This window comes from Medicago truncatula, chromosome 1 (genome assembly GCF_003473485.1).
Source record: "Medicago truncatula cultivar Jemalong A17 chromosome 1, MtrunA17r5.0-ANR, whole genome shotgun sequence".
Lineage (NCBI taxonomy): Eukaryota > Viridiplantae > Streptophyta > Magnoliopsida > Fabales > Fabaceae > Medicago > Medicago truncatula.
The window spans coordinates 12,930,972-12,943,847 of record NC_053042.1 but is presented as its reverse complement, the minus strand read 5'-3'; the positions used below and the strand labels follow the sequence as shown (position 1 = coordinate 12,943,847).

Sequence of the window (12,876 nt, the reverse complement as noted above, 5' to 3'; positions counted from 1 at the left end):
CTTTTGAAAAAAATTACAATTGAGAGATGATCTAAATGACTAAATCCAAAGAATAATATAAGGATTGTTTAATAGCAGTTTTAGCCTCCTAATTTTTTCAAAGTTGCGATTTTGGTTTCCTAAGAAAAAAACTACAAAATTGTCCCCTAAATTTTGCAACTGTGGCAGTTTTGGCTCCAAAGGCCAATTTTGACTCGGTCTACGCTGACGTGACACCCTAAGTGAGATGCCACATGTTCTTTTTTTTACCAAAAATTAGCCTTGGGGGGCCAAAACTGCTATAGTTGCAAAACTTAGGAGGCGGTTTTGTAGTTTTTTTTTTGGGAGGCCAAAATCGCAACTTTGAAAAAGTTAGCGGGCTAAAACTGTTATTAAGCCTATAAGGAATGGTGCGTGCGTGGTACGAAGTAGTATGGAAACGTAAGTAATTTGTCGACACACATTGGATATTTGCAATCCATTCTTTTAAAAGTCGTTTCAGAAAATTGCAATCCATTCTTTTAAAAGTCGTTTCAGAAAATTTAACAGGGACTTATGTCCACAACTCATACACTTTGACTTTTAAAGTCATCGTAAGTACAACTAATTTTGAATTTGACTTTTTCATTTGTCAATCTCAGTTGACTAGTTTGACTTCTTAAAAATAATCAATAAAGTACAAAACAAAATGCAAAACTCTAAAGATAAGAGAAAGTGTTAACTCTAAAAACAATAACCTTAAGCAAATCTTAAACTCTCTAAACCGAGGATTATTATGTCGTTAAGACCCACAGGTGCCTTCGATCCTCACTACTGCTAATCACCAATCCAAATCGCCACTTTACTACGTCTTCAACGTTACCGTGGTTCTCGCACAACTCAAACTACTAAGAACTTGGGGAATAAGCCCGGTCTACAACAAAGGGGCATGTTCTATCAACATCATAGCCATAAATTCAAAGTTTGTGTATATTAGATGTCAATTCAACATTTAACTGCAATGAGTATATTCTATGGCAAATAATTCCAGAATCGACCTAAAAACTATGGTAATAATTCACATTTATGGGTTCTTTCTACAATTGAAACTTCTTCCCAATATTTTTTCATGAACCAACTCAAAGAAACAAGTATCTCCACTTTGCATTCCATAAATATGAAACCTATTGCCTTTAATACTATGGTAATATTTCAATTTTGCTAAACACGACTGTCCCTCCATTTTCATCTCAAAAAAAAAATAAAAAAATTCATGACATTCTCTATTCATAAACTCCTTTGGCGCATCTTGCAATTACAAACACAATTATTATTTATGTGTCTTTGTAAATAGTAGACGTAAATTATACTAAATATTTGGAATTCACAAAAATCTTAAATTTGGAGAAACACAAAATGTTAATTTATAAATTTTATACAATAAAAAGAAGGTGCATAATTATTTAGAGAATTTAAATTGGCCTTTGAACTAAATGCATATATCATTGTGTCCTAAATCTTATCAATAATTTTGTAGATAGGGTCTGACATAGAAAACTTAATTAAACCCCAAAAATTTGAAATAAACCGTCAAAACACAATTACAAATTATTAAAAATGGTTCAATAACCTAACCAAAAATTATTTCACACTTATGAATTATTTATTACTTCCATAATTTTTAATATACTCCCTCCGTCCCAAATTGTATGTCGCTTTAGGAAAAAAAATTGTCCCAAATTATATGTCGCTTTAAAATACCAATACAACATTAATGTTACTTTTCCTATTATAACCTTAATTATTTATTACTCTCTCTTCTTTCAATTCTTTCATTTATCTTTCCCATATTATTTATTATTAAGGACAATTTTGTAAAATAACTCATAATATCTCTTTTTCACACAATATTAATTGCATTTCTTAATATGTGTGAAATACCCAAAACGTCATACAATTTGGGACGGAAGGAGTACTTGCTAAAACTTTATCGGTTATTGATGGGGCAAATTGAAAATGAGTGTAATTATGAGAGTGATGATAAAGAGGATCTAGCCTCTCTATTTATAACCATGTAACCTTACATACCATCCATCATGGATCCTAATGGAAAATTGCTTTTTGCACTTGTCAAATTGCTCTTTTTTCAAAAGTGATTGAAATCAATTCAACCGATTTAAAAAGTGATTGAACCACTTTAAAAAGTGTCCAACAGAAGTTAAATGATGCTGAGTCAAAAACAACTAAAAAAGAGCAATTTGAGAAGTGGAAAAAACAATTTTCATCCTAATGGTTCATTCTACACTTTGTTCAACACAAGCCCAAAAACTCATTATTACTAATTACGTTTATCGGGCATAACGATCATCGAATGAATCACAACATCAATCTTTTTTTTTTGTTATAAAATCAAATGCCAATGCTCTTAGGACACCGATTATTACTAAACCAAAATTATAAACTTGTATTTTAAAGACAAAGTTTCTATTAATGAATTCCTTATCTAAAGACCTTAGAGCAATAGTTAAGAAAACTATATATATATATATATATATATAAGCTCAACAATAAATTAAATTGGTAATTGATATGACCTTATATTACCCCAAAATTTAGCAATGAGATGACACAATTAAGGTCTCTTGCATCTATCTAATCTTTGGTGGCATGACAAATTTAGTCAGTGAGAGTTGTACCAATAAAAGCATTAAAGGTTTAGATTTTACCATTACTTTATACTATGATTCATAGTTGTACCATTAAAGATTATTAACTTTCATAGCTTTTAGTATATAGATCTATCAAGTTTAGCAAGCTTTCGAAGCATTAATTAAAGCATTATATGGTTTCTTGTTGATAAGTGATTAAAGCATTATATGGTTTCTTGTTGATAAGTGTTGCAAGTTCTATGATTAGTATGCTACTTTACTACTTTGTTGGATGATAAAATGACATGATGATTCAGACAGAAATTATAAGAAATTATGGTAATGTGTGAGATCAGCAAAAGAAAGGCAGCATGAATAAATATGAAGCATGATGGATCAATCAACCTTTACTGAAATGCAATCAATTTGAGGTTTCATTTCATTGAAAGGGAAAAAAATTGAGATATGTATTTGTCAAGGTTCTGTGTAGAAGTGAGATGCTGGAAAGTTTACTTTTGTGAACGATAAAGCAAAGTCACTTTTGTAGCATATATTTGTCAAAATCAATTATTTTTTAAGGTGAAGGCTTTAACATGGTTTTTTGTCAAGTTAAAAGTTTATGCTCCATATCTATTTTTAGCTAATATAATTGTCACACGTTTTCTTTATTGTCTTCTAGTTGGATAATTTGGTTTGCCTTCTTTCATTGTTAGATTGGAACTATATGTGTTTGACTTGGTTTCATTGTGTTGCAATGAGTAAAACCAAAAAATATTTTTACCGAGATAAAAATTAAAACGTCTATATTTGCATTTTAAGTCAAAATATTAATATAAGATGTTGTACCATAAAAACGTTTATATTTTTTATCTTTAGATCAATAAGTTTCATCATTATACTTTAATAGTTGAATTCAATGTGATATGAGTGTTGTTGAAAATGCTAGAAATAAAGGTTGACTAAGACACTCTTTGGTAAAAATAGTTAATAATCGATGATTTAACTTATATCTTATAGGTCATGGTTGATAGATTATAGTTGATAAGTTAATTGAAATGTTTAATAAAAGTATTTGTTCAACAATCAAATAGATGTAAAATGACGTTTTTAATTTAAATAAAATTTAAATCAATTATATTTTGATGAAATTTTATTTTGCTAATAAATTAGTTACTTTAAAAAAAAATTGCTAATAAATTAGTTAAATCTTATTAAAATAAGAAAAATTCCCAATAGTAGGAGATTCAATGCATAATAATAGGAACAATATTGCATAATATTAAAAAACCTCAGGTTGATCTTATATAAATAAGTATCATGTTTTGGTGTAACATTTTTTATTAGGTTGAAAATTCCACTGTCCCCTTTCTCCAATTTAGCATCATATTATCCTTGAATGTTCAAAGGATTGTGCAAAGCAATATATGTCTCTTAGGTTTATGAATATTGTATTTGTGAAGATTGGTTGTCATTCAAAAAAATTTGGCGGCGTAACTTGTTTGTTTCTCACTCATGTGTAATATTAGGTATAAATAAATGCCAACATTGAACCTAAATTTTTTTAATTATTTATCCTTTTTCTTCATTCATTCATTTTGCAACATATTATTTGTCCTTCAATTTTGTATTCTCCTTCCTGCTTTGATTTTTCATTCTATTTCGATTTCTACTTATTGCATCAATTTCCTTATGGTTAAATCTATACACCATATTCGAATTCGTCTATATCTTCTTTATACTAATTCCATTGTATTGTAGTAAATCATGAAACTATTCAGAAGAAGAAAATGTTGTTTTTGCAGAATTGATTCACCATTGATGACAGCTTGAACGGATGAAATCCTTGGTCACCATTTTTTTTTGGGTTTGGTATGTTTAAGTTGGCCATTGTAACTGTATCTTTTTTTAAGGTAGACATTGTTTGTTTATGTAATTTTATTTTGATTAGTTTAATGATGATTAAATGAATACCAGAGCCAAGCAAGTCATATTGTCTTTAAAATGAGCTAAAGAAGATAACATTTTCATCTAACTAAAATGAGGAAGACAAGAAAAAGAAGATGAATTCTTAAAAATGTTGAGGGTTCATCAATAATGGAACAAACCAAAAAGATTAATAATTTCACCATGACTAAAATCAAACAATATATTTGCATATACTAATAGATCTTCAAGCCTTGTTTCCAAGGAATCAAGTTTAAAACAACCAAAAAAAACATTACAAACAATCCATAGGGAAAAAGTTCAAAGGCTGACACGATACAGCTTATATTCGAATGAAATACAGATGTTTGCAATAATAGAATACAATGGATTCAACTAAACATCTAGTTATTAGTACCTTGGAGAACAAACAGCTAATGGATTCTTTCCTGCAATTGAAACATCAAACACAAATTTTCGTTCATCAATCAACTTAAGGAGACAAGTATCTCCAATCTCCACTTTGCATTCTTTCATGAACTTTCTCCAACCTTTACTGAACCTACAGCCACAAATACTCTCGTAATAGTTCACTTTTACGAACCATGACTTTCTCCCCATTTTCAACTCCACAATATTTTCATGACATCCTCTTTTCATAAACTCCTTTGGTACACTCTGCAAATACAAACAAAAATATCATTATTTATTTTGTAGTTCTAACATCTCTATCTATATATGTATATATTTTATGTAATTAATCCTACCGGAGCTGTGTTCTTCACCAAAACCTTGAATGTATATGGCTTCATCACATCAGGACCTTCTGTACAATACAGGCATAAACACAAAATGATATCATCTAATTTTTATAATACCCAAAAAATTTAGAGATATTTGAATATATTTTTGAGCTAAAAAATTTCAAGTATGAACTTAAACATATAATATATAGTTAGGTTTTAAACTAAAAAAAGAAACTGAATCCTGGATAAGTTAGGCTACTAACACTATTAAAAAAAGAGACCCCTTTCTTATAACCTTGTCATGAACAAAAGAAATAAAGAAAAACAGATTTTAATCAAATATCAAATAAAAAAATGATAACATACAAAAGAGCAAATAAAAGAGAAAGAAAGAACTAAAACCTAGTAATTTCTTTGGGATTGGTTCCTTTCCAGCACGAGTAATAGTAACAGTGAATAAAAACGGTCTCCGTTGAATCATCTCAAATTTACAAACATCGTCAACTTGCAAATTATACTTTTCCCTGAATATTTTCCAACCACCACCCAAACAAGATTTTTCTTTGGTATCATAATACCTCAAACTCACTTCCACACTCCTTTCTTTACCAACCCTTATTGTTGCAGTTCCATTAAAATTTTCCAAGTGTTCTCTTGAAAACTCACGTGGTAACCACTGTTTCAAATAATGGTTTATTAGAGATATTAATTAAAGCTAAAATTATTAGATACTTTGTATAGCAAACTTACCAACAAATAGCCATTGGTGTAAGTATGGGACATTGTAACTTCAAAAAAAGGATTCTCATTATTGGCTCTCTCATTAACAGCTTCAGATTGTGCCATTGGGTATTTTTTAGCCTTCTTCACCATGGATACTTTGTTACTACCTGCAAAGTTTAAAGATAGATAATATATTTTGTTTAGGCATTAACTATTTATTATACATTTGATTTAGAGATTATTTTTAAACGATTTTAAGAAAACCAAATTTTTTTTTTTTATGATATATAATAAATCACATATTTTTATAGAAAAAGTATCTAACAATGCTTCTCAATTTAGATGCACTTCAAGACACTTTTTTTCCTTAGATTTACAAGCTTTCAGACAAAAATTACAACAAAGTACAAACCATTGAATAACTCTTAAAAGCAATTATTTCTATAAAAACTAAGGTTTTTTATTTAAAAATAAGATAGAGTAACAGACAAGCCTAAACTCACCTGAGAATTTTCTCTTGCCATTTCTAGTCCTTTGAGCTTGCTTTGGTATTTCAACCTCATCTGAACTCTCATCACTGACTTCATCACTTTCTTCATTGTCTTCATCATCACTTGATTCATCACTTTCTATACCTTCTTCTGTGTCTTCAGCACCTTCATCAACGGATTTGATATTTGCATAATTTATTTCTAAAGTATTGGCACCAAATATCTTAACCTTAAAATATGATCCACCAATGAATTTGAAAGTTAAGAGATATCCATATTTCAGAAACTTTGCAAAACTTTCCCAATTTTTTTGAAACCAAATGTCACCATTACTCTCCGCCCAAAATATTTCTTGTTGAACACCATTTGGAAATTTAAGGAATATAGGGTTTGATATTCCTTTCCAATATTTCTCCACATATATCTTAGGAACCCTCTGCAACAAAGAAATTCAGAAATCATACATTAACATTTTTACATTTTTAAAACAATGATACATAAATAATAGGGTTTACAGAATAAATGAAACATAATGTAAATATGCAAAATAATTCTTTCTAATATGCTTACAAGTTTCTTATCTTGCAAGATTATCCTATGAAAATCCGGAACATGTTCAAATGACATGATTCAGAAACTGATGCTAGTGAGTGAGTATTGGGCTAATGCTTAGAGAAGTGAGGTGAAAGATTTTGAGTGTCAAGTCTATTTTTCTCTCAGGTCTCGATGTTATAAATCCTGTGCAGTGTGAATGTTATAAAGTTAAAGGGAAATGCCCACTCCGTTAAGAGAAATGATACATTTTCTATATAATTTTTTCTCTCTCACGAATCACAACTGGTACAAACACACTTGTTTTGGTGTTACTCCTTAGGTGTTGGGTGAGCTTGGCATTTATGACACAGTAAAAAGTGTTTTTACAGTTGGTACAATTCAGTGAAAATTGGCTGGCTATAATTATTCAAGCTTCATGCTTCTGATCAGATTTACAAGGCATGCATACACTCAAAAACACATTGGTTAGATTACAAGTCCGTGTATCTTTCCCTTTGATCCCTTAATCTGCCATTTTTATATAAGATACTGTCTGGTCCATCTTACAATGTAAGCTAGAAATAGAAACAACTTTTAATTTGCCACAAAAGTGGATTTGCTTTGTCCTATTTGTGTGTGTGATTGCATCTGTCATTGAACAGAACACACTATCACACAGAAACAATCTCACTAGTTTTTTTAGATATTCCAAGATCACAAATTGCAAATATAAACATTTTTAGGCTTGTAAGCATTTTCCTATTATAAATATAAACTTCATTTTTAGGCTCATGATTCCTAATCCTTAATTAATAACTTAATGTCTATATTCAATTTTTATATAGTTTATATGTTGAATTTGCTTTGTCCTATTTGTGTTTCATCACAAATGCATCTGTCATACTTTGTTAAGTGTCTATTTCACATGCAAAACACACAATCACTCAGAATCAATTTCACTAGTGTTTTTTTTTAGATATTCCAAAATCACAAAGTTATTCTTCAAATAAGAATGCATGTATCTCAACATTGCATATGCTATGCTAAGAACAAAATACGCACTATTATCACAGGGACTTCACTAAGTTATTTCATCGACAAACTAGAAAGTCCTAACTATAATATCTATTGAACCTATTCTTTCTTCGGCAATAAAATCCAAACAATTGCTTACTAGTAAATGAAAAGGAACATCAATAACTGAAATGAATTAGCCTCCTCAGTTCTTAAATCTTATTCTGTTCTTTTGTTACACTAAGCAGAAAAGAATTTCTCAAATGACAAACAAACCACTCCTCAACTCATAATATTAGTATAAATATTGGTTGTGTTTGAAAAGTTATGAACCTATTGATAGGTCCAATATTAATGTTTGTATCAAAATTCTTTCTGGTAAAATTCCATTTCAGGTATTTACAGAAATCCGGCGAATCTATTTGACGTACAACAATGTGATGTAAAAATTACTTTTCAGTTTGTGAATTAGTTTACTCATCTCAATCAACTAATATCGATTCTAGTATCATACTTACAGACAAATCCATCAACAGAAGTTGTGCGATAAATATTGTATATGAACTCTATCACAGAAAATTGCTCAATTATCCTAAAATACAATTCAAAAACAGTATCACAGAAACTAAATTGAAGAATTACAATACAATACTCAATAATCATACATAAATTAGGAAATAAAAGGAAGAAAAAAGAGTTTCTTTACCGAATTCCTGCCGCGCTTGCTGAACTGCAATCGGAGCAACAACACCGCCATGTCTGTTCCATGAAGATGAAGACATTTTCGCTTCTCTCTTCTATCTTCACCGTTGCATCTCTATTTATTTGAAAACGAGAGATCAATCGGAAACGGTATATGAGAATCGATGGAGAAGAAGCTGAAAGAAGATCAGAGAAGAAAATAGAGAAACGACGGAACTGGGTACAGATAGCGCCATGGAACAACGACCCTAACGGTGGCGCGTTGAATCGGAATCTTTGTTAGTGAAGACTGAGCATGGAATCGAAAATGAGAGAGATAGAAATTAAATTGAATGAAAATTATTATTTTTAATTTTTTTTTTGGTAATGTATAAGTATAATAAATATATTTTTTTAAATAAAAGAACTGAATATTTTAAAAAAAAAAAAAAAAACAACAACAAATTTGGTCTTTATCTTTATTTTTATTTTTTTTTTTGAAATATGGTCTTTATCTTTATAAGTCACTATCAAATTAATTAATTTATGATATTTTTAATATTTCAAACTGATATGTCTTTGTTAAAAGTTTTTTTAATTAGATTTATATCTTTATGTTTTTATCACATGATAAGACACTTAATTGAGAAACTTTGACAAAGATCATAGATATTTTCAAAAGTTTCTCAATTAGATCATAGTCTCAATATTTTTGTCGCATGACGAGTGACTTAAAGACCAATTCAATGGTTTACTTTATAAAAATTATAAATGTCGTTTTTCTTTATATAGTTTATAATTAAATTTCTATGAATCATCATATTATGATCAGCTCATCAATGTAACATGCATGAAAATATATGTAGGTTCTTCATAGACATTCATTCAAATAAATACAATAGCTAAATTAGAATGCACAAGTTAGTCTGTCAAAATCTAAAAAAATTTGAAAAAAATCTGATTTTTTTTCCTTTTCAAAATTAACATTTATGTCACCCACCGACCTTGCAAATACCCCCCCCCCCCCCCCCCCCTCCCTCCCCCGAAATTTATTATTTATGTGCAAATACCCCCTAAAATTTATAACTTATATGCAAATATCCTCTCCAAACTTAAAACTTATATGCAAGTTACACCTTGAATCATAAAACTTTGATGTTAAAGTAAAATTTATTCATAATATATAATTTACTATATCTCTAATTACAATAATAAAAAGAAGAAAAAAAATCACAACTTTAAAATAAAACAAACATGTTTGTTTTATTGTAACACATTACAGAAACAAGTAACTATTATTTCCACAAAACCTACTAGCCGCCAAAATAAAAAGAGCTGCATTTTCATCATGTATTAGAGTTAGAATTATAATTAAAAGCACACTATTAAGCAGCACATAATTCCTCATCATTTTAGCACACAACCAGTGGAGAGGAAGGGTCAAGCTACATGAACACTACTTGTGCCATACAACCTAGTTATGGCCACTGGTTGAGTGTCCATTCCCTCCCAGATGGGCTCCATGAACCATCTCCAATCTTCAATGCGCAAGGTTACAATGTAAGCTAGAAATAGAAACAACTTTTAATTTGCCACAAAAGTGGCTTTGCTTTGTCCTATTTAGCATAACATTCTCATAGTACAAAATATACAAAACATCTTCCCCAATTCAACGTCCCTGCTTCAATCCATTTCTTAATCATGTCATTCTATTTCACACGTTAGAACATTTCTGCTCTCTCATTACAAATTAAAACAACCAAAAAACATTACAAGCAGTCATATGAAAAATATCCAAAGGCACACACGACACAACTTAGATTCAAATGAAATACAAATGTTAGCAATAATAGAATACAATGCTTATAATTGTAGAGCTAAATATCAAGCACTTAAAAAGGGCAAAGCAAATAAACATCTAGTTAATTAGTGCCTTAAAGAAGCACATCAAATTGAAACATCAAACACAAATTTCCTTTCATCAATTAACCTAAAGAGACAAGTGTCTCCAATCTTCACTTTGCATGCTTTCATAAATTTTGTCCATCCCTTACTGAATCTGCAGCCATGAATACTCTCATAATAATTGACTTTTACAAACCATGACTTTCTCCCCATTTTTAACTCCACAATATTTTCATTACATCCTCTTTTCATAAACTCCTTTGGCACACCCTGCAAATACAAACAAAAATATCATTTATTTATTTTGTAGTTCTAACATCTCTATCTATATTTGTAACTATATTTTATGTAATTAATCCTACCGGGGATGTGTTCTTCACCAAAACCTTAAATGTGTTATGCTTCATCACATTAGGACCTTCTGTACAATATAGCCATAAACACAAAATTAAATTATATCAACTAATTTTTATAATACCCAAAAAAATTAGAGATTTTTGAGCTAAAAAAATTTCAAGTATGAACTTAAACATATAATATATAGTTAGGTTTTAAACTAAAAAAAGAAACTGAATCCAGGATAACTTAGGAATTCAAATAAAAGAGAAAGAAAGAATTAAAACCTAGTAGTTTCTTTGGGATTGCTTCGTTTCCGGCACGAGTAATAGTGACAATGAATGAAAAAGGTCTCCGTCGAATCATCTCAAATTTACAAACATCGTCAACTTGCAAATTATATTTTTCCCTGAATATTTTCCAACCACCACCCAAACAAGATCTTTCTTTGTTACCATAATACCTCAAACTCACTTCCACACTCCTTTCATTATCAACCCTTATTGTTGCAGTTCCATTAAAATCTATCAAGTGTTCTCTTGAAAACTCACATGGTAACCACTGTTTCAAATAATGGTTTATTAGAGATATTAATTAAAGCTAAAATTATTAGATACTTTGTATAGCAAACTTACCAAGAAATAGCCATTGGTGTAAGACTGTGTCATTATAACTACAAAAGAGGGATTCTCATTAACAGCTTCAGATGTTTGGTATTTTCTAGCCTTCTTCACCATGGCTACTTTGTTACTACCTGTAAAGTTTAAGGATATAATGATCTATTTTGTTTAGGCATTAACTATTTATCATACATTTGAGTTATAGATTATTTTTAAACGATTTTAAGAAAACCAAAATTATTTTCTATGACATCAAATAAAAATCACATATTTTTATAGAAAAAGTATCTAACAATGCTTCTCAATTATGCACTTCAAGGCACTTTTTATTCCTTAGATTTACAAGCTTTCAGACAAAAAATTACAACAAAGTACAAACCATTGACTCTTAAAAGCAATTCTTTCTATAAAAACTAAGGTTTCTCTTGTCAGAACTCACCTGAGAATTTTCTCTTGTCATTTATTGTCCTTTGAGCTTTCTTTGGCATTTCAACCTTATCACTCTCTTCATCACTTTCATCACTTTCTTCACCTTCTTCAGTGGCTTCCTCATCACTTTCTTGAGCTTCTTTTGTGTCTTCAGCACCTTCATCAACTGATTTGATATTGGAATAGCTTATTTCTAAAGTATTGGCACCAAATATCTTAACCTTAAAATATGATCCACCAATGAATTTGAAAGTTAAGAGATATCCATATTTGAAAGGCTTTGCAAAACTTTCCCAGTTTTTTTGAAACCAAATATCACCATTACTCTTCACCCAAAATATTTTTTGTTCAACACCGTTTGGAAATATAAGGAATATAGGGTTTGATATTCCTTTCAAATATTTGTCCACATATTTCTTTGGAACCCTCTGCAACAAAGAAATTCAGAAATTACACATTAACATTTTATAAACAAAGATACATAAATGAAAAATAACGTAAATATGCAAAATAATTATTTCTAACATGCTTACAAGTTTCTTATCTTGCAAGATTATCCTATGAAAATCTGGAACATGTTGAACTAACATGATTTCAGAAAGTGATGATTTAAGAAATAAGGTGAAATTTTTTTAGTGTTAGTGTCTCTGTAGGTTGGTGAAGGATTTAAGAAGTGCTTGCGAGTTAATTTTGTGAACTTTCAACAAACAAACAAAAGATGAGTGTTGATATCTTGGTTTGAGAAAGTTGAAATATTTTAGTAATAAACAAATGTGTAAGATGAGGTTGATGGATCAGCAAAAGAAATAAGCATTGAGCATGAAGCATGATGGGAAGTTTACTTTTGTGAACTACAAAGCAAAGTTTA

The 12,876-nt window shown here is 29.7% G+C and overlaps 2 protein-coding genes across 3 annotated transcripts; both read right to left on the bottom strand.

Moving 5' to 3' along the window:
• Positions 1-4,849: 4,849 nt before the first annotated feature.
• Positions 4,850-9,074, bottom strand: LOC25482718 (B3 domain-containing transcription factor VRN1). 2 transcript variants are annotated; one of them, XM_024775517.2, is made up of 6 exons: positions 8,744-9,074; positions 6,502-6,925; positions 6,026-6,165; positions 5,678-5,951; positions 5,297-5,355; positions 4,850-5,207 (listed from the first exon to the last, which is right to left on the bottom strand). In XM_024775517.2, exons 1-6 carry the CDS (start codon positions 8,792-8,794, stop codon positions 4,941-4,943), a joined length of 1,215 nt encoding a protein of 404 aa, XP_024631285.1. In that variant the 5' UTR covers positions 8,795-9,074; the 3' UTR covers positions 4,850-4,940. The 2 variants fall into 2 exon arrangements, with proteins under 2 accessions (XP_024631285.1, XP_039690067.1); XM_039834133.1 differs by lacking the exon at positions 8,744-9,074 and adding an exon at positions 7,060-7,279.
• Positions 9,075-10,610: 1,536 nt separating this feature from the next.
• Positions 10,611-12,761, bottom strand: LOC112418296 (B3 domain-containing transcription factor VRN1). The gene is made up of 6 exons (XM_024774620.2): positions 12,542-12,761; positions 12,019-12,436; positions 11,595-11,713; positions 11,247-11,520; positions 10,986-11,044; positions 10,611-10,893 (listed from the first exon to the last, which is right to left on the bottom strand). Exons 1-6 carry the CDS (start codon positions 12,596-12,598, stop codon positions 10,666-10,668), a joined length of 1,155 nt encoding a protein of 384 aa, XP_024630388.1. The 5' UTR covers positions 12,599-12,761; the 3' UTR covers positions 10,611-10,665.
• Between the last annotated feature and the right edge of the window lie 115 nt (positions 12,762-12,876).